Source organism: Aptenodytes forsteri, unplaced genomic scaffold (assembly GCF_000699145.1).
Source record: "Aptenodytes forsteri isolate BGI_AS27 unplaced genomic scaffold, ASM69914v1 Scaffold171, whole genome shotgun sequence".
NCBI lineage: Eukaryota > Metazoa > Chordata > Aves > Sphenisciformes > Spheniscidae > Aptenodytes > Aptenodytes forsteri.
Genome location: NW_008794211.1, coordinates 1,337,650 through 1,360,481, shown reverse-complemented (window position 1 = coordinate 1,360,481; position 22,832 = coordinate 1,337,650). Strand labels below are relative to the sequence as shown.

The window sequence follows — 22,832 nt, the reverse complement described above, 5'->3', positions numbered from 1 at the left end:
AGATTTAGCAATTATTGCTTTTTTGGTAGAAGTAGAATGAGCAGCCATTTTAGGAAGTTATTTTCAGGCCAAAATGTATGGGAGATTTCATTGCCTACTCAAATACAGGCAATAATACCAAGCAAAATGAAAATTATAATTCTGTAAATTAAGCTTTGCTTCCACCATAGTATCTACAAAGTCAAGACTGGAAGAGCTGTTCCGGGCAGCTTGGTGAAGCATTAGGTGCTTCACCCTGTAACTGAACTGAATGCTGATTGTTTCACTGACTTTTCTAGCTATTTTATGGAGAGGATCAACAGGAATTTGATGAGACTGACCCTTCCTGTAACAAAATAACACTGAAATAATCTTCCACGGGCTGAAGTGCTAAGTGAGTTTTAGAGTTATGAGATGAACTTAGATGACATACAGGACCTCATTGCAGGCCACTTCTAGCATAGATTGTTAATGTCTCCCAGTGGAACAATAAGATTCCAGCTTGCCTTAAATGATCTGTTCAATAAATTATCAACTGGTGTCCAAAAAACCAATTCAGCCACTCTCAAATTCTAAAATTTATTTCCTGACAAAACAAAATGCACTCTGGTGGATGAGAGAGACTTCTGGTAAAGCAACTCTGTTTCCATTTAAAGTCTTCTGAAACTATTTAACCTGGTTTCCAGTCTGAGTGCAGCCTGACAGCTATACTAGTTCCTGTGGCTGATGGGGAACTCCTATCAGTGCAGAAAGCTTTTTCAAAGGTGGCTTTGTTTAGCTCTGCCAGCAGCCTTTCTGGCCATCGCAGTGACCATGATGTTATTCTGACTCACCTGTGGACCTAGGCTGGGGCAGATGGGATTGCACTTGTGTGGTTCCACTCTTTCCTCTCAGAGAAATCCCAGAGGATGGCATAGGGCAATTGCTCATCAGCCCCGAGGGCTCTCTCTCATGCGAGATTCCACAAGGTTTCATCCTGTCATCTCTCCTTTCAACATGTATATGAGGCCACTGAGGAGATAATGAAATAATTTGGGCTGTGGTGTCATGGGCACGCAGATGATATACAGTCCTACTCTCTTGTCAGACCAGGATGGTGCAGTCATTTTGTGCTTCCAGTACCTGGCTGAAATAGGGGTATGATGGCAGCTTAATCCCAGGGAGATAGGTGCTATGTTGGACAAGTAAAGGGAAGCATTCAGAAGATACTATCTACCCTTCTAATTCAGTTCCACCTCTTGTGAAAGAGGCTTACAGTCTCAGATTTCTCCAGGTTTCTAAGTTTGGTTCTGGGTTTTCAAATTGAATCAGTGGTGATAACTACTGTTTGTCACTTGTGTTCCAGTCAGCGGCAATAATTTCTACTGGTATGAAGCTTCCCACACCGGTCCAGGTCTTCTTCCAGAACACATTACTGAAGTACAGTGTCCATGGACAATGGCTACAAATGACTGCCAGGCTGATAGCACTTTAATAAGTGCTGATAGCAATTCATAGTAGCTGCCGCTGAGCAAATAAAAAACAGAATATATGGTACTGCCTATCTGATTTAGAATGATATCCAGTGCAACATTGTAATAGTTCTGTATGTTGTGATCACAGCTGTGCAGGGTATTTCTCTGCCTTTCAGCAGAGATGATCCTGATTGCACTGAAATCAGTCACCTGAGATCTTGCGCTCTCAGCAACTGGATGTGAAAGTTCATTCACCTGTTAAATCATTGTTGATCCTAGATCTAAATTCATTCTCTGTTCGTCCAAGGAAGGTCAGGTTTGTTGATCTTCAGGCATGGTGAAAGGAAGTGATGATGATATGTAATTAATCCTTTGGAGTATGAATCTATCTGGATTAAAATACTGTATATAACACCATATAGTTTAATTTGAAAATAAATAGTCCATCTTACAGAGACATTTTAGAAAATAAATACAACCTTTCTTACCTGAGTTTAGCTGTATCTAAACAGCTTTTTTTTAAAGTTTGCTGAGCTAAAGTCCACTATACATTATTCACTGTAAAAATTTATACTAGTTTTTTAATTCAATGTGATAGTATAAACTTAACATAAAATTTGGCATGGCCTCAAATCATATTGAACAGAGAGATACTATTAGTATTAATTTAATGCCAACAGTTTCTACTGTTTTAGAAACACTAACTATTATAGTCATATTGCAGTACATAATATCAAAATGGTTAGCATCCATTTCTCTATAATTACATGGTTTCATCTGGCAGTCTAGGATATTTTCTCAATCTAAAAGGCAGCTGGAACTGCCTGTTGTTACTTCGCTGGCTTATAGAAAAGTCAAAGTAATCTAAATCAGATGAACTAAACTGTGTTTGCTACTACACTTAACTTAGTATAGCTGATTAATTCAAAATGCAAAGATTGGTTAGCATCCATTTCTCTATAATTACATGGTTTCATCTGGCAGTCTAGGATATTTTCTCAATCTAAAAGGCAGCTGGAACTGCCTGTTGTTACTTCGCTGGCTTATAGAAAAGTCAAAGTAATCTAAATCAGATGAACTAAACTGTGTTTGCTACTACACTTAACTTAGTATAGCTGATTAATTCAAAATGCAAAGATTAATATTTATATATTAAATTGTTTGTATACATGACATGATAAAGTAATATTTAGGGGAAGACAATGAAAAATTATTGGAGACATGAATGTTCTATAATCTGACATTTTTTTCCTTGAGAATGAAGAAATTTTTTTTTTTTCAGGAGCCAATAATTATATAATGTGAATGTTTCTTCTTTCTACTGATGAGTGAAAATGAACTATACTTGCTATAAAATAAATGACATGTAGGGGTTTCCAAAAATGTTTTATACAACTTTAAATTCTTGTCAAACAAAATATTCCATGACCCAGACCTGTAATTTAAGCCCTGATCTTCAAGTGAATATCTATGGAGTGATAGTGAGCCTCCTGAAATCATATTCCTACATTTGTACTTGTGCAATGGTGACCTTTACATACATTTCTAATCTTTCTGTTCTTTGTTTCTTGAATGATATAAATTAAGACATTAAAAATACCTCAGAAGCAAGGTCCATTACCAAATAGATACTGGTTGAGCTGCAATCAAAAATCAAAATGGAGATCTTGGTTTTGATGTTTTATTGTTTGCAAATGATTTTTAAAATGCCACAGTCAGTCAAATTGCTTTTTTCCACTTTTTCCATTTTTGTCTTTTCATATCTTTTTTTTCTGTGAAAGGTGGGAGGTTTTGTGGGTTTGATTTTGTTTTTTGAGGTTTTTGTTTTGTTTTGTTGGTTTTTGTAACAGTTCCTTCCATTAGAAAAAATCCTCTAATATGTACTTAGGTGGTTTCCGAGAGGGCATTTAATTATAATTAATACCTCAACTTCAAGTAATCTGTACACTTACACACACACAAATTAGCCATACAAGTCTATACATCCACATACAGTGCTCAAGGGAGTACAGGATGATAGAAGTTCCCAATTTTCCAACTGCATATCTGCAGAATGCAATGTGCTAAACTTGGAAAAACATTTCCTTTTATGAGCTGTCACAGCTGTTGCTGCTTTTCCCAGCCAACATTAAAAATTCTGAGGTTACTCCATTACAAAATGTGACATGACAATACAGACTACATCACTGACTGTATGTTGCATAAAAGTTACTTGGGATATAAATCCCAAAGCTTTACTTTGATTTACCAAGAATGGCCACATTCTTTGTTTATTGTAGCCTGAGGAACAGGCTTTTCAACTTTAAAATCTTTTGAACTTGCCTCCCCCTGGAAAGGAAAAAAAAAAAATCACTAGGCTAGGATTTACTTTGGGGTTTTTCCAAAACTATTAAAAAATACTGTCCCAAATATCAAAGGCTTTTGATGTTAAACTCTTAGGATTATTCTCTGAACTCCAATAACACTGACATAACTGCATTTTTTGAGTAAATAATGAAAAATATTTTAATGGAAACTAATTTAGTGACATTTGAAAAAAAAAAAACCTAAAATATTCTGGTAAAGTAAGAATAGATTCTAAAGATCTTTTCATTTTTCATAGGAAATTATTATGGTAATGTTGTTTTGCACTGTTCTTAAGATAACAATTAAAACAAAGATGGAAATACTGACTTTCTACATATCCTGCTGATAAAGAAGCATCCACAATATTTCAGTACTGATTAACTTCTTCCTGTAAGACTATTCCACATAGGACAAGTTACATGTATGCACTTTGCTCACCTCAGTTCTAAAAAGAAGCATTCTAAGACATAATGAATTGAATTTATCCTGGTGCAAACAGATTGTAGGACCTTGGCAAATAAACTCAGGTTAGCATTTATACTAACTTCATGTAAACAAATCAAGAATAGTTAAGCCGTATTTGAGAGAAGCACAATCAGGACATGGTGTCAACTGTATATGGTTACAGTACAACAGCTTTTTCAGCATAGCAGCCCTTGGCCCCTCCTTGCCTCTTAGGAAGGGTGTAGGTCCACAACATTAATAAAACCAGGTTTCAAGATAACTTCTCAAGCCAACGACACCTTCTCCCAAGAAACCCTGACCAGGATAGCTACAAGGACAACCATTTGCAAGGGTGACAACAAGCAATGTTCTATACATTCTTGACACTGCCTTCAGCAATACTGTGAATTTCATCCTAAAGTTTTGAGTAGTGCACACATAGTTTCTACCACACAGCTGACATTTATGGTAATATCTAATCACTGTGTGAAGGTGGTATTAAAATGGAAGTAATCTCAGAGAAGACTTTAAAAAAAAAAAAAACACAAAACAAAAATGAAGGAAAGGTCAATAAATTCTCAAACTGAGAATCATCAATGTCTTATGTTAAATATTAATGGTCTTCAAGGTCAATGTTTTCCCTGGCCTTTATGATAATAATATGAGCTATACAAAACTAAATGTATGAAATGGACATAAACCCATAACACATTGAAGCACATCAATAAAAAGAAAAAAAAGAAAAAGGACATAGTAATTGTTTTAAATGGCTTCTGTTTCTAACATTGCTTATTCACTACCCTCTGAGTGCCTGTTAAAATCAGGGAGCAGGTCATTCACCAGCAAAAGCAATTATAAAATGCTAATGCCTGAGCATTTATTGTCAAGATTGGCTAGATAAAAAAGGTCTGCTTCATAACATGTTTCCAAGCAGATGACATAAGTAGATGTTTGTATTGTAAACAATAGGAAAGAATACAAGCATTTAGCATTTTTTAGAAAGGCTGCAATTAAAAAATAGGTGAGCATTGTGACATAAATTCTATTAAAAAGTAACAATTAAATTTCCCTCTGAGAAATTAGAAGGCACCATCTTGTGGTTACTCTGCAGGAATGCAGTCAGGACAGCCTCCGACCTCCCATCTCCTCCTACGCCTTCCCAATGTGTCAACTGGAATGTCAAAATTCTGCCATAGACAAGGACAATGCTTTGTCATTCCCAATACACCCTCTGAAAAAAGTCAGTGACACTATGTACTAGGTAGGACTAGAGGAGTTATTTAGCTCAAAATATACCCCAGGTTATCACATTACTCAAATGTGTGTTTGAGGTAGACAGCAAGTTCAGCATTATTGGCAATTGTAGCAAAAAACACACTTAATTTCTATTAAGTTTAAGATCAAATACTACCACAGCCTAAAGTCTCTGCAGCTCAGTAAAGCTGCATGAATTTTTGAGCCAGCTAAGATCAGAAACTTCTATTCCTGTTATCCTTACATTGTCAAAACCAAAACATGGTTTGTGCGTTTTGCAGATGGTGTTAGAAATTTTTGTTAACAATTTATTTTGGGCAAGAGTCAACCAGTTAAGTTTGTGCCATCTTCAAAGACATAGTTAGTCTCATATACAGGTCACAGTTCAGCATTCAGAATTTCTTGTTCAATAGAATCTTCAGTTGTAAGTAAAACACTGTTTTGTATGTAATACACATGTATATTCACAGCTACTGATGTCTACTTTTGGTCCAGTCCTGCCAGCTGCTCATTCATTGTACCTTGTGAGATAAACTATCCAGACTGATCTTTCTCATCTCAATTGTGTATCTAAGCAGTGAATTATTTACCATGGAAAGTTCAATTGTTTTTGTCTTCTTTGAGAAATGTATGTAAAATATAAACCAGTATCAATATATTTATTGTTTTTATTGCTTTTATAATCAATTATAAACAAATAACTATTTCAGAGAGACTAATTTAACTGATGTTTAGGTTATGATTTGATTGTATAACTCCAGAAATACTTTGTTGGTGTTACTGTTTTAGTACGCTGTAAGATTTAATCTAGTATTTTGTATTATAGGAAGTCTATAACCAGATCTCCCCTAGTGAAACAAACAGTTAAGGTACGCTGATATGTGTCTCATTTCACATTTTTTGAAGTACTTAACAGTTCAAAATTAATAAAATGTACATCTGCTATTTTTTCACAAGCAGACCTAGTTCTGACCTGCTATAAATGATAGTAGAATTGAATCTATATATTGTTCTTTTCACATCCATCAGATCTGGATCTTCTAGAAAATACTTAGTAAATTAGGACACTCATATTTTAAACAAACTAGCCATAGTAAGTGTCAGTGACTGACAGTCTAACTGTGAAAACATCCAGGCTTATCTTTGCTTTTGAAAGGTGTCAATAAAAGAGGAATTTCTCTGTGTCTACAAAGTGTTGTGGTGGCATGCATTCATCTGTTTTCCAGAAAGACTACAGCTAGTGTCACACGTTTCCTTTGGATTTTTAAGCACATCAGGAGCATGGATGTTCTGAACCACTTTGGTTACAAGATGCAACAGTTTTTTGGCAAATAACACAATCTTGTCTACTGTTTTTCTGGGCTCAATTCCTTTCAAGATTTCCTTTCAAGATTTCACTCCTCTAACTAGGTTCACACCAGCCAATGTCTCTGTTTACGTGTGCACTCCAGGAAGGGCTGACATTGAAAATGCTAAAAAAACATATCCAGATTATACACTTTAAATCTGCATTGCCTCCCCACTGGAAGTGCAACCGTATATTTTGTATACATCAAAAAGCAGACACACATGTTAATATTGCCCATTTATATTTCAGGATACTCCATATATTCAGCAGCTGAAGTTATCTGATTTCTTTTGTTTCTTTGGTTGTTAATATGACCTTTGATCTTCCCTGTCTCCAAATGTTGACAAACATTATACAAATTCCAGAATGTTACTCTGATTCTAAAGGGCTGAAACTATAAATGTTACCAAAACTAGGTGCTTCCTCCCTCCTGTGGAATAGCCAAGGCATCGTTACTGGCATGGTTTACTCATCCCAGCATAGGAGATGTAGAGACAGTACTGCTTATCTCCCTTTTGGCTGCTGCTACTCCCTCTCCTAGGCAAAGGGGACCTGCTACATTTGGAGAGGATGGAAGAAGACGTTCACTGAAGGTCTATGGGTGTTGGGAGAATAGTGGGTGAGGGGATGATGGTGTAGGCCATGTGTAGCGATGCTGGCATCATTTTTCTGTTAATTTCATTCCAGAAGTAAAGTTCTACTGAAATTTTACTGGTCTACTGACATCAGGGTATGTGGGTGTTGTGGGGAGGGGAGGGGAGGGGAGGGAAGGGAAGAGATTGGCTGCAAGGAGGAAATAGAGGAGAGAGACCTGACTCTTTCAACTGCTTCAGATTCAGCCCTAACTTTTTAAAGTATCTCAATACTTGATGATATGATGAGACCTTTCTGGTACAAGTACTGTTAAAAAGTCAGATACCTCCAGTCATTGCTATATCTATCCATCATTAACAAACAAAAATAAAAAAGCAGGAAATGAAAAAAACCCAAACAAACAAAACCACAAAACCATAGGGCTTAGAGAAACAAATCCTTAATTAAAAAGTTTCTGTTTGCTTCCTCACACAAATTCCAACATGCTGTTATTGTCATGTAAAATATGCATTCACACCCTACAAAATACTGAATTCATGTTACAAGATTGTTATCAAAACGGTCCTATTTTTTGAAGTGAGTGCTTTTTAAAAATCCAGAAAAGCTAAACCAAATTATACTGGTGTCCATACGAAACCCATATCCACCTTAGGAATGGGTAAAAATTATTGAGACTTACATGGGTTACTTAAGTAACTGGTATCTTTTTCCTCACAAATTAATTTCAGAAACAACATTCCAATAGTATGGTAACAGAAAGGAATCAGCCTGTAGTATCATAAAGAAGAGGATCTAAATGGTCCTTTAACAATTTAATAAAATGTACCCATGTTCAAACTGTGTTTAGGACTTTGTGACCTCACACTGCCTTTGTGTGTATTAGAAAAAAACTTCTTTAACAATATATTTATAACAGGACACTTGCATACCAAAAGGTTGCCTCAAAAGAAGTAAAAACAAATTGTAAATTTTCTGAGTAATGATTCAAGTTACAAAAATTCACCAGTAGCATCTCGAAAAAAAACAATATACGTACAGCTGTTGGATTTACTAGTGATTTTATTAAATTAAATTTCTAAATAGAAATATAGAAATTGCCATAGGTCACAAGCTCCTCAAAAGGAGAAGAAGAAAAAAAGAAAAAGACCTAGTAAAATCCAACAGTTTCTCTCAATTTTTAAAATTCAGAATTTGTCATAGCAATAAAATATATAATTTGAGTTTAGGTTTAAACATGGGCACATATGTATAGAAAGATTTATTTATTTATTATGCAAAAATTATAATTCCAACTAAGAATTTCACAAGATATTACTAGTGTTGGCACAATTACAGTACTGTGGTTGTATAAATTGCAAGTACAGAACAAATTAACACTAGAATTGTCAAAACTGAGTCAGTTTGAAATTACAGGACATCATATCAGTAGTAAACCCACCAAAAAAAATCATGCTGATGTAATCTTTTCCAGATGCTACCAGGACAACTTTGCAAGTATAAACTTCTGTAAAGAACATTTCTATAGAGACATTTTTAGATTTTGACTTTGAGCTACAGACAGGTTGTCTTTTGAAAATCAGAATTATCTGTAGAAGATTAATTTGTTTCCCATTACAGTTTCAGATTTCTTCTTCATCCATAAAATTAACTGCAGTGAACTTCCAGGAGTAAAAAGCTGTCTTTTTTCAGGCTTGAATAAGAGGAGAAATAGTCACTTGTCCTGAAATCTGGCTACAATTAAACACATTGAAGACAAATTAAAAGCTGTAAATGTAAAACTTTGGGTACTTTGCTGTGATCCTTTGTTATACAAATATTATAGAATAAACAATCAGTGTGCATCACCTACATTTTGCTACCAAATGCTTAAAGTATTATTTAAATAGACCATAAATATAAAATAAAATAAGAAAAGACAGTATTTACCTTTTCCAGCTGAGCATTTTTTTTTGATTTGTACAAAAACTCCCCCACTGCCACAAAGACAGAAAGCACCAATCCTGCTGCCAGCACGATGAAGATTCCTCCAATATTTTGAACTCCCAAAGCACTGGCCTCTTTACTTTCCTCCTCTGGGCAGCCATTACCTCTCCACCATTTCTCTTTCATCATGTGGAGCTTGCCCTCCTCTTGCAGCTGAAGAATTGCTATAGTGATCTTGTCTCTGTATGGAGAACCTGAAGAGACCACAGGGAACATATATTGCATGGGGTATACTTTAAGGAAAGTTAGCTATTCCTGATAAGAATAAAATGTAATATAATGTCACAGGAAAACCTATATCCTCTACAACCATAACATTTATTGAAAAGCCATTTGCATCTCACCACGGTCACACTGGTCACATAAATACAAACCCACATGCGCACACACATATAAATATAAATGCACAAAACCTGATCCAGCTGGTGTTGCCTGTAAGCCAGGCAACTTGCTGCAACAAGTCCTATCACACTTAGTCCCATGGTCTCAAACTTCTTCATGCCCAACTATTATATCCAGCCAAATAGTATTCACCTTTCAACTTCCATCAGGCTTCTAATTATGTTGCAGTAGATTTAGTCGAACATACATCAATCTACAGGCTGTTACTTCATAGCTTGTTACCCTGAAGCTAATCCAATGTCTGATATGAACACTTTATACTATTACTTTATTAAAAGAAGAAACAACAATTTATGCCTCAGGACCAAGCCACAAAAGTCTCCATTCGATAGATTGTCAGGCACTTAAGATACCTTCCAAGCACGCACTTACTTATTAACAGTACCAGGTAGCAATGCATTTAGAAAGATAAGTTTAAGTGTGTTTGCATAACAGAGATGTAAATTTTCATATTTCAATGTGTTTCTTTCTCATAATTCAGTATTTTAAAATGACATGATTATTTTGCAGCTTTTGAACACTTCAGTATTTCAAGGGGCAGTTTAAAGGGTAGTGTCATATCTTTGTATGTCATCTGTTCTCTTTTTCTTTACATGTGCATAAGGACTTTTCAATGAGTATTTTAAAATCAACATTAATTAATTAATTAATAATGCCAATGGAGAAAGCTTTTCTTTTCTTTTCTGAATGTTAGAGAGTAAATCACATCAGTTAGAGTGTTTTCTATGTTAAGATTTGTGTAATGTTTAAGGAGAGAACAAAGCCATCATTTTTCTTCCTCCTTCAAAAAAACAGGAACAAAAGGCTCTTCATTAAAGTAGTTAAGAAATCCCAGGGAAAAAAATTAGTAGATGAAAAGGCATGGCATCCCCTCTTTCATGTGATATGAATGCAATTCTACAAAGAATCCCTCCTCAAAACAGGATCAAAAGGCTCTTCATTAAAGTAGTTAAGAAATCCCAGGGAAAAAAATTAGTAGATGAAAAGGCATGGCATCCCCTCTTTCATGTGATATGAATGCAATTCTACAAAGAATCCCTCCTCTTTTTCTTTCTCTTATAATACTGCTACTTAAAAGCTATAATTTTTACAGTGTTTCCTGTGGCTGAGTAATAAAATGCATTTTCATTAACTTGATACCTTTTTAAAAAAAATCCTCAGCATCCTTTAGAGAGGTTCTGCCCATTTGACTATTTCATGTACTGTGATCAACTGTGAAGGAGCTGAAGGAATGCATGGGTAGGATATTTTATACTCTTTACACTCTTGGAAAACGTATTTTTTTGAATTTCTTTCAATTTATTCTTTTTTTGTTCAGTTTCTTCTTACATATCTAGAGCTGATAATGAAAATAAAGCCAATAGCAAAGGGTTGCTCTGCCAGCATGGAAGTAAAACATAGAAGGGACCATTAATTACAAACACTCCGGGCTTTTCCTTTATTCCAGAATAAGAGGTGGGAAAAGCTGGCCACAAAGTATTTACATTGCAAGAACTTGTGCTTTTATCATCTATGCTTAGAAAAGAATGATATTCTGTACTACGAGCTAAACTGTGTTTACACAGGACTATACGAGAAGCAGAAAGAAAGGAAAACAAACTCTTTTCTGCTGTCTTGTGCATGCAGGGGCCTAAGTCACACCGTTTCAGACCATCCTGATTATGCTGAAACTGTACAAAACCCTGTACTTGACACATTTCTTCAGTCAGATGGAAGAAGTGATCAGTCCGCAATAGCCTGGGGAAGTGTAAGTGCATACTATAATCTTTTGGGGATATTTTCAGCATTACACTGCCTATAAATATTTAATAACAACAACTTAAATAACATTAGTTTCTGAGAAATAACTTTGGACCCAGTTTAGGCCATCTTCTGATCTGACGGGCTGCTTTCTAATTAAACTGATTTGCATTTCATTTCCACACTTTCTGTTGGTCTAAATATAGGCAATACCAACTATTTTTCATGTATTTTTTATATATTCTAGGGACCAGATTTGTACACATACAGTTCTAGTCCATTTGAAGTGCTTAAAAAATGAATTAACTGAAGAATTCATAGACAGAAACCATAAAGCATGGGCTAATCCTATCTACAATTAGTTAAGTTTATGAGGATTGCATTAGAAGCATGAAGTTAATAATGATTCAGTTCAACAGTATTTGTATCACTTACTGTTGGTGCAAAATTTTGCGCAAATAGTTGTGGAGTGGACAGTTTATAGGGCCTTTGGTGTTTCTACTGCAATATGTGTATTTGTTATACCTTATTATCGTGTCTTAAAAATGGTAATCTCACAAGTAAGGATCAATGTGTGATGACCAGCAGTGCATACTGCTGCTGTTAAATTAAACATTTAAAATGTTATACCCATGAAAAAGCTAGCATTCCATGCTGTAGTTCTATTCCATTTCTGAATGACTTACAACGTTCTAAATTCATTGATTCATATTTTGCAACAAATAATGAGTACACCTAATAATCTGATATTTGAAAAAAAGTAATCTTTAATGCTGTTTATACTGATTCAAGTAGTTATTAAGAGAACAAAAGAAGCATAACAATGATATTATTTCCTAAGGTTTTATTTGCTCCCAGATTTTTTTCTGATACAAGCTGGATTGCAAGTCCCAGCAATGGAAAATCCACCTGGAAACACCTGAAGTGGCTAAAAATATCATGGTCTGATCTGTGGATGATAAAGTTAGGATACAAAAAGAAGAGAAAATTAATAGAGAATGCGGACAAGGCATCCAGATTACATTCCGGATGTTAAAACTGTTTTCCTTGCAGAAAAGAAAAATTTCCACAAGTAAATGTAAAATATTTTTGACATTTACTAGTAATTTTCCCTATCACTCCTATCACATGACTGAAAGATGAATCAAGCCCCTCCATGAGATGTTGCAAGAAGGCCATGTCCTGTTCTTTACATTTTTTAAAATCAGTAGTTCATTTCAGAGAATTTACTGTTCAAGAGAAAAAAATAAAATGAAAACAGAAATTTTAAGACTCCCAGACAATGTATATGAATGCATTTGCAAAATAAATACACTCTGAATAAGAGTAAAGTAATAAAGCAGAAGCAAAAAAAAATAGAGAATAAATTCTGCCATGTGAAGAAATATGAACTGTGAACTTCACATCTCAACCTTCAATAAAAAGACAAGCAGTTGAAAAAAATCTTACCAGTCTGTGCATGGGGGGAAGACTGGGAGGGGACAGACACAATGATATTTAAATCTCCATCCCAAAATCAGGGAAAGAGATGAGCATATAATCTTCCATTGAGTGCAGAGAAAGGGAGAATTCCAGTGCAGAAATATCTGACTTTTTCTTCCCTCTCTTTTCCTTGTTCCTATTGCTTTTGTTTCTCTATCAACTGATGAGCTATTTCCATGACAAACTGGGACTGGAGGGCCTACAGAATATAATCGATACATTATTTGCTGATCCCACTCTAGCTGCTGTTTGCAGGAATGAGAATTTCTGCCAGAAGAATTTTAAGACCTTCTGTTATAGATTATAGAGACCTTAGTGCCTTCCTATGATCAACAAACTGAGTAAGAGATGCAGTAATTTCTATTTGCAGTTACCTGCTTATGAAAATTTAAAATAAAAAGGAAAATTTACATAAAATTCTATTGTCTGAAACATCTGTACAAAAGTAAGATAACAAAGTCTCAGAAATATTGCAGAAGTTATACATAGGATTTCTATTTGTAGTTAACTGCTTATGAAAATTTAAAATAAAAAGGAAAATTTACATAAAATTCTATTGTCTGAAACATCTGTACAAAAGTAAGATAACAAAGTCTCAGAAATATTGCAGAAGTTATACATAGGTAAGTTTTCTGCCCTGAAGTCTCAGTATATAAAGGTTTATGCACATAATTATATGTTTAGTCATAAATTATGAACACACAAAGTTTATATATTGAGACTTCACTGTATACAGATTAGTACATTGCTAATCTGGCTGGTCTTGAAAATGCTTCCTACTAGATTATAATTTAATAAAATCTCCTGCCTGGTTACTCTGAGTCTGTTTCACTCATTCCACCAAATACAAAAAGAGGTGGAGCATATTGGCACCTGTAGAACGGAATTTGGCCCTAAGTAAATAAAAAGGAATAGCAACATTCTGCTAACTCCTTCATTAAGAAAATGTTGAACCAGTAACTTTTTTGTTTCATCATTTCAGGTGCATTTTACCAAAAGCAATCACTGCAAATTTTCTGGTATTTTGAGAGTTGGTGCCCATGTGACATAGTCACATGTTACTTTTGATTTACTAGACAGAAGAATCCATTCTGAACACTCCTACACCACTGATAGTGTCCTTTATTGCTGTTACTTTTTTCTTTTGTTATTCAATTTTCAAGACTATTCTACTTATCTTGCAAAATTACTTCATACTCTATGTACTTGGCCTAAGCAAAAGAGAAATACAGTTAAGAATACACTATCGTATTCAGACCCTAGGTACAAAATTTAGATCATCAAGAACTACTTCTAGTACTGAAGTATTTATTAGAAGGAGAAAGCCACATGTAACAGGAAAGATATTCCTTTAATGTCTAGGTGTTGAAGCTGTATGTGAATAGTTTACATTGAACAAAGCAACCAGTTCAAGTTCTGGTTTTAGCAGTTGAAAGGAAGAAGCACTGTACTCAACATGAGGGTGTTTGGGGTTTTTTGATTATTTTGAGGGTTTTTTTTTCATCATGAGCCCATTCCCATTGTGGTTACACCAGATTGATCTATCTATTTATCCTAAAGTTAGCTTGGGTACATATACATAAGCTGCAGTCACACTCTCACTCCAGTGTAGGCATATCTGAAATTTCCATAAGAACACTGGTTAACACCATTTATACTACTGGGGACAGGTGGAATCATTTAAGTCTTGGCATATCGACATTTCTCTGTACTTATCCCATAGATTAGCCTCATCGAGAATCACAGAATAAATGTTCTGACACCAAACTGATTGCATGCTTAGTTAAATCATATTTGAAAGTTTTGTTTGTTATACTGTTCTGTTATCTCTGTCCATCAGTTACTATGATGAAACTTTCCTTTTGTTTAAACAAGACAAAATTTAGTCTAGGCCCTTGAAACAGACATCCCTTGCTAGGGGATAACTGGTGATACAGCATGTGGAGTTCAGTTTTCCTTAAGTGTCATGCATACTGGAGTCATAGGCATGACAGAAACAAGATGGAAGGGATTTCATTTACACATAATTGTGCAGTAGATGTTTAGACTACAAGGAACCATGGAAAAACTAGTTCCTACAGCCTCATGCATCACAGGGCCTGAAACACCTTCCAGGAATCTGTAGCACAGTCAGCACTCTAAGACTGACAGCCACAGTTATAACATGCCATAGGAAAGGAATAGGCAGCTCAGGGGCACCGAGTATAGGAGAAACACTTACTTTAGCTTCACAGAAATGTTTTTCTTTTAAAAGTCACAGCCAGCTCTGCTCTCTAACTCTGTTAACCCGCTCTAATTGGGGTGGGAGTGAAGCAATAGAGAGATGGGTCAACATAGCTTGGTTCGTTCTTCCTACCTGTGGATTCAAAAGTCTCCAAGCAACACATGAAGAAAGAAGAGGGATTCTGTCAGTTCCCATTCCCTGGCTCCACTTTCAAAATCAGCCCATTTTTACATAAGAAAAGATCACTGGGGACTCTTTCCAGGTCATGGAGTAATGCCATTGCCGTGGCTGGGGATTTGATAGATTAAAATTCTTTGGCAATCATGGGAAGCAAGCAACATCCCATAGTGAATAGAAGAGCAATAAATCAAAAGAAAAGGCAACAGTTTATGTGAACTTGACACAGGAGCAGGTCCTCCCTTATCCCAAATCTGGATCTCAATTTAACTCCAAGTAAATGAGCAAGGCCCACCAATTAAAAAAATTATTAAAAAAAAAAAAAGCCACCAATGAAAAGATGTTCTCAGTAGCAAAATTAGCCACTTCCATACAAAGTAGCAATTGGCCAGGTATTTTTAAGAGTATAGAACAAACCTGAGATCCTCGCGTTACACCAGGAGATGGATGTGGATTCTAACTGTAATAGATACAGCTAACTGTATCTAGCTTTGATAATAGGTTTTCTTTGTGATGTTAAGTGAACTACTTTTTCCTGTTTCTTAGCTCTGTGCTTCATAGCAAATTTGTTGGTTTATATTTATGAAATGATCAGACATTATAGCATTCTCACCTCTAAGGTACATATGAATTAATAGCAAAGAATCCCAAATGCACAGAGTTTAAACACACTTCCCAAGTATACTGAAAACAACTGCTATATTAATAAACTTTAAGTGGACATAGATCTTTTTAATGTAGAAAAGTGTGAAAATCTTGGTTTTGCCACCCCAAGAGATCAGTAACATTTATATACTTTTCCTATGAATTTATGATTAATGCATTAAAATATGAGATAGATTTAAATATTACTAAAACCTTCTTGCTCCTCTACCAGCTGTCCTTCTACTTCCTTATGGACTTATAGATCACGGACTTTTAGACTTCTGGGCATGAAGAAGCTTTTTTCAAAGTTCTTTAAATACTCCACATATTGTGGACAATATTGGGAATAAATAATAAAGTGGTAGGTCTAATATAAGAAATACTTGCAACTTTAATTTAACTGTGTTGCATAGACATTAGGTTCCCCATTCTTGTCTTTCTGATTAAATACATAACTTTGAATTTTACTGTTGTTTTCCAAAGGATGCATCAGGGTAAAATATTTATCAGGTTGGGTTAACACTTCTGATGAAACAAAATCAGTGTTTCCTGATTCTGATTGTTAACCCCGACACTTCATGCTACATTAAGATTATCATATTGTAATATTAGACTTATTGTAAGCATTAAATATTCATTAAGTTGCAGTTACTACAATGGAAAATCCTCAGTAGAAGTTTACAGCAGTCTAAGCTACCCTAATATATATTCACCTTTGAGCTACATGTATGGCTTGGAAAAGACAAGTTGTTGGTAAGAGGCAGGAAACATTTTAAATCAGCATTTTATGCCAAATGTAATCAAAACCCTTTCACAAACAGTGCGTTCTCTAATTGTTTCCACTTCTTCCCAGTTATAACCATTCCCAACTCATGCTAATTTCTGGTCGTTTCTTTATAGAACCATCATTAAAAAGTTCATGTAGGTTTATAAAGCTGAAATGTAACCAACAGGGATCATGTAGCTGAGATTTATTTCACATTAAATTTCTCATAATTTTCCAGCTGTCAGTATGCAACATAACTGATATCAAAATTAGATGAATACATGGGAGATTTAGGAATACAGTAGCCATTCATGAATTCTTGTGTTCATAAATACTTATGGTTTTAGGACTGGGAAGGGGACATCCTTGAATGTATCAATTTGTAACTAGCTTCAAACATATCTATCCTCCACGGTGAGTAAATTACAAAAAAATGCATGTATAATGGTTGCCTATAATTAATAAATTAAATAAGATGACGATAACAGGTTTAATAGTTAATATACACCATTTTTCTCTATTTCTTTTTGTAGTACCAAGATAACCCGAACAGAATGAAGGCTTTTTTTTCCTTTTTACTATTTTAAATACTCAGATCATTATTACATTGTTGTATTAGACATGCATATTCTATTCTATTTTTTCTTTTGTTTTATTTTTTCTTTTTTTTTTAACACAGTTTAGTTTTCTCAGCCCCTCCTCAAGCTATCATTGTAAACAGCTCTAAAGCATGGCTCTTAGTTTAAATACTGAATTCAAACAAATGAAAGTTTGTAACTTTTTTAATAGACTCTTCATGCATTGCAGCATCACAGGCAGTTTGAAAAGATCGTAATCATAACACACCATTATCTCTCTACCCCTGTTGAACTGTGCAGCTGCAGAACAAGAAGACACCTTTGTGGAAAGCTGTACTGAGAAAATCAGTGATATTATTTTTACCCAGCTAAAAGTATATCATATTTATACAGTGGCGTTTTTTCAGTTCTCCTTTCAAACCTGTATCACTCACATATGAATGGTTTGCAAATACAGCCTCCTTTGTGGGAAATATTTGTCTAACTCTACCCAGCAATAAATAGCTGAATTAAGGAAGTCTAACAAAATGCTACACGCAGTTCTACTATACGTGATGATTTCAGGCAGATAGACACGAGTATGTTGAAAGACAAGAAAAGTGTAAGGTCATAACAAAAGTGTCCAGACCTGAAAACCCAGTTCATGCTTTTGCAGAACACCCGAACCCCCTGCCACCGTATAAGGGAAATGCTGAAAACAATGAATGTCAGTGTTTTGCCATTAGCTGTTTCATCATGAGTGAGTTATGGTCTTGGGTACATCTAACTGCAATGCCATCTTAAATCTGGGCAATCTTCATTTAAGTTATAAAATATATATATATATATATATATTTAGACCTTTGGAGCTGTCAGAATTCCTACAAAGTCTCACATTGCATTTATAGGTGATGATAAGAAGTTTCAGCTGCTACTGTTCTATTAAGCGATGTTCCATATATTTCTAATTCCTCTGATAAATAACAGAAGCTGACTTTTTGAGGTTTTCCATGCAGATTTCTGTTCCCCAATTTGATTTACAAGGTTAAAGTGATTACAGAGGCAAGGCAGTCAGTCCTTGGTTGATCTTTGGGAAAAGGAGGCATCAGCTAACTGTGTGCATCATATATACAGTGAGAATAAGAAGCCTCAACTATTCAAAAACTGCTTAAAAACATTGGCTTTCAGTATTTCACTCACTGTGCTGTTTGTCTATAAAGCACCATGACAGACTGAAAGCCATGGTGCTAGTCTTTTCATTTATCTTAGCCAACTTAGAGAATTCCATCCTCAACAGTGGGGCTGGATGAGATAGCGAGAATTCAGATTTATGAAGAGCTTTCAGAATTTTAAATTTCTTTTCCATTACAAGGGAATCATTTGGGTGTAGAAAATGAAACTAGGTAGGCTCAAACCAAAAGACAGCCAATAGCTTCTATTTAACCCTTTTGGATGCAAATTCAAGTCACTGTTCAAAGGGAAAGGTCTTGATTCTGTAGTTAAAAAGTCTGAAGTACTTTCATCACAAAACTGTTGCATTTCAGTACTATGAAAGGCAGAACTCTGGAATCGTCCTCCGGAGATGGTCTAGTCCACCCCACCTGCTCAGGCTACAGCATGTTACTGAGGGCACGTTGTCCAGTTGGGTTCTGAATATCTCCAAGGATGGAGACTCCACAACATCTCTGGACAACATGTTGTAATGTTTGATCACCCTTACTGTAAAGAAGGGGGTTTTTTGTGTGTGTTTTTTTTTCCTCTCACATTTAAATGGAATTTATTTTATTTCAGTTTGTGCCCTATGCCTCTTGTCTAGTCACTGGGTGAAAGTGAAAAAATTCTGACTCTCTCTTCACTGTTTTCCCTCATCAGGTACTTAAACACATTGATCAGATCCCCCCTGAGCTGCCTTCTCTTCTTCAGGCTGAACAGTCCCAGCTCTGTCAGCCTCTCCTGTAACCTTCAGAGAGGCTGTGGTCAGTTTGTTTTATGTTATTACATGTCCCTCAAAAGAACCTTGAAGTATTGTAGTTAAACTACAGGACATTGGGTGGAGGGTGATACTTATTCAGTGAGCCTGGGTTGCTGGGAAATGAGATCCCACTTCTAATAGGCAGTGAAAAAGGAACACTTAGCCAGGAAATACAAGACAGACAAAATAAATAGCTGATGCTGCAGCTTTTTCAGATCAAAAATGCTTAAAACCATGCAAACACCATGTGCTGGGATGCAACACACTAGCTTGTTTCTAAGTAGGGGAGACATATCAGGACAGAGACATTTTACATTTGTAGATGAGTCTTTGACAATGCAATGCATACATATGGTCCTAAGCGTTATAACATCAACATTGAAGTTTTAACAATGTCTTTGCTTCAGTTACATCTATTCAGTAAATTCCTACTAGAAACCACTTCTCTAAGGTGGAGTCTGCTCACAACAGCTACCAGACATTAAATGTTTTGGCAATTCTTTATTGATACAAAGCTCAGCCTCTTAGCATGCCTCTCAGATAGTGCTTCAATATGCTCATACTTCTGAGGTAACTATAAAAAACTGTTCTTTCATCAAATATGTTAGCTACACATTCGTACACTTCAGCAACAATAAATTAACTGCTCAAGCAGTTGAAATTCTCAAATTAGTTTCAATACATGGTTTGGCCTGCATAAAAATAAATAATTTGCACCTATTTTTTGTGCATTATGTTCAACTAATGAAGACAAATGTATTAATTTGTTTTAGTTACAGAAGAACTGAAGCTCAGCACTTTTATGCATGTATAAGTGATGAATATTACAGTTCAAATTATGAAGGATTACAGATTAAGTGCAGGCAAGCAGGAGAAAAAGGCCTCGTGTTGGTACATGGTTTCCTATTTATTCCTATAGAGACAGATCTGTTTATATGGCTCATGTCCAAGGACCGGTAAAAAATGCTCATATTATGTAATTTGTATGGTCTGAAGGTAATAAGTAGCTTCAAGAGAATTAAGGTTTTAATAATAAAACCAAATGATCGCTTAGAAATTATTTTTTTTACTATTATTTTTTGTAGTACTTTAGATTTTCAAAACTATAGGCAGGGGACAATGTTTATACTTTTAGTATTGAAGTTCAGAGTGCAAAAACGGCACAGTTTTCATTACACTTATTATTTGAAATTACCTAAGAATGTATAATATACATACATAAACACATATGCACATTTTCTAAGTAGACAGAGCGCTGGACTGTAAGATGGAAATTTTTCTCCAGGAGCAGTACTTTAGTAGGTAATAGACAAGGATAGCTCAGATATCTGCAGTATCCCACACGATATAAACAGGAAATAGCTGCAGAGTCTGAAATCTCAACAACGATTAAATTGAAAGCCAGTGTTGACTGTTGGGTTTAGTACTTTACAGAGGAAATCCAGGAACATATTTTCATTAATTTAAACTTCTGAACCTTTCACTATTTTCACATACGTAGAATTTGTTTCCGTTATGTTAACCAAGTATATTGTCAACAATTTTGGGGACTAAATCAATACACCATTTACCTGTTATTGCTTTCAATTTTGGAACTGCCTGCTTTTTGAAAGGTTCCCGCATCATTCATACCTGTGGCTTTGTTGGTTATACATAAATATATTTAAACATAGATGTGTAAAAAGTATAGACCTTCTGTTTACCCATCGGTGTCAGATACAACTGAGTTACTGCAAGAGTAGGAGCAAAGCAAGATTTCACTAACTGTATCTGTGGAGCCTAGAATCCTAGGATGTTCTTTTTCTTTTTCTTGTACTTCTTCAAATAAGGCAACATACGATTCTGATTTTTGAGAATTGTGCAATATTTAAGAGAAGTAATGGAAAGACTTAAAAAAACCCTTACCTTATTTCTCCTGGAAAAAAATGTCTAAAATTATGTTCTGCATTGATCACTGACTGCTAAATGTACAAATTAATTGAAAGGAATGTGCCAGTCGTGCTCAGTGCCAGCCATTGTTTTCTAGTCTTGCCTGAGATTTAACGGAAGTTTTTAAAACACACCTCTTCAAAACATGTCACCTTTTCAGTTTGGTGGAGGTATGAAAAGAGAATGATGTTAGGACACAGAAAGCAGCCCTAGCTACAATAAGTGCTTAACTTCAGTGAGTAAGGAATATTGATAACTCCAAACAGTTAATTTTGAAAGGATCCTGTGGATCTTTTTTTTGTTGTTGTTGTTAAAAAGATATTTAATACAAGCCAGTGTTTTCATTTCTTGTGGCTCTCTTGTTACCATAATGTTCTTTATTCTTAAGCCTAGACCTCCAGGAGAAAAGACAAAAAGAAGAAAAAATTGAAGCAGCACCAATGTGAAGGGGGATGAAAACTATACTGCTCAAGTTCTGCAAAGTTTGAGATAGAATCAATGTGAGGCATAGAAAAAAAAAGTTTTTCAAAATATGGAAACCTCACTTCGACAGCTCCCCCCACCCCGCAACTACTCAATTCTGTAAAATTACAACTGTTTTATTTCTGCCACTGAGAGATACATTGCAGCTTTTTGCAACTATCAGAAAACAGGGAAGGCTCTCAGGTTTGTCTTCAGACTCAAACAGCTGGCTGTGCAGAAATCCCATTTCCTCTTTCACATCCCAGTTTGTTTGCTATCACTGCTTCCTTCATATTATGATTAGTGCTCATCCAGCCTCATTAGCAGCTATGCAGTTAAACATGAAGTAAATTAATTTTATGAAAAAAGATGAACAGTATTCTGTCAGTTTAGGTCACTAAACCAGCTGATATAGCTGTCAGTTTTTGCAAAATGCAGCAGCCTTATGCCAGTTTAAAATGACAGTGAAACTTCAGCCTTACTTTCTTATTCATGTATGTCATACATAGAAATGGGGGTGGGATGGGGGTGTTTTGGGGTTTTTGTTTTGTTTTTTTTAAATAAGTGATCTGGTTCCCAGAATCAGATCAATAAATCTTTACTAGCCCTGTTGGTTCTAGTGGAACTAAATTAAAAATAGAGGAACAGACTGAAAATCTATGTGTGTTTGTGCACCTATGCAGGAACAGTAAAGAGCACCACATAGAATGGAAGAATCAAGCATGCTAAAGACTCTTGTCAAACACTTCTTTAGGGAAAAAAGTCTATCTTTGCCTGCAAACCTGTCCCCATAAAGCAGTTGGAAGGGCAAGAAAGAACTTCATCTTCTAACCAAGATGACGACAACTCTATCTGAACTGAACATTGGCAAGAACTGAAGTAATGTGATTGACCTGATGACATTCCCTACACTAAAACATTTGGAATACTGAAGTAAGGTAGACACTCAGCGATTAAAATAAAACATTCCAAACCAAACCTTTCAGGGAGTCTTATAATCTTGTCCAAGAATAAAAGCAAAAAAAGAGAAGGAGAAAAAAGAGATAAAGAGGAAAAGGAAAAAAGGGAAAGGGA

General features: G+C 35.3%; 1 protein-coding gene across 1 annotated transcript in view; it reads right to left on the bottom strand.

Annotated features, from left to right (window-relative positions):
• Nucleotides 1-22,832, bottom strand: part of GRIK2 (glutamate ionotropic receptor kainate type subunit 2) — a 454,779-nt gene that overhangs the window by 6,148 nt on the left and 425,799 nt on the right. Inside the window, exon 15 of the mRNA XM_009285010.2 lies at nt 9,346-9,596. Coding sequence (XP_009283285.1) covers nt 9,346-9,596 — 251 coding nt within the window. The remainder of the gene's footprint in view (nt 1-9,345; nt 9,597-22,832) is intronic.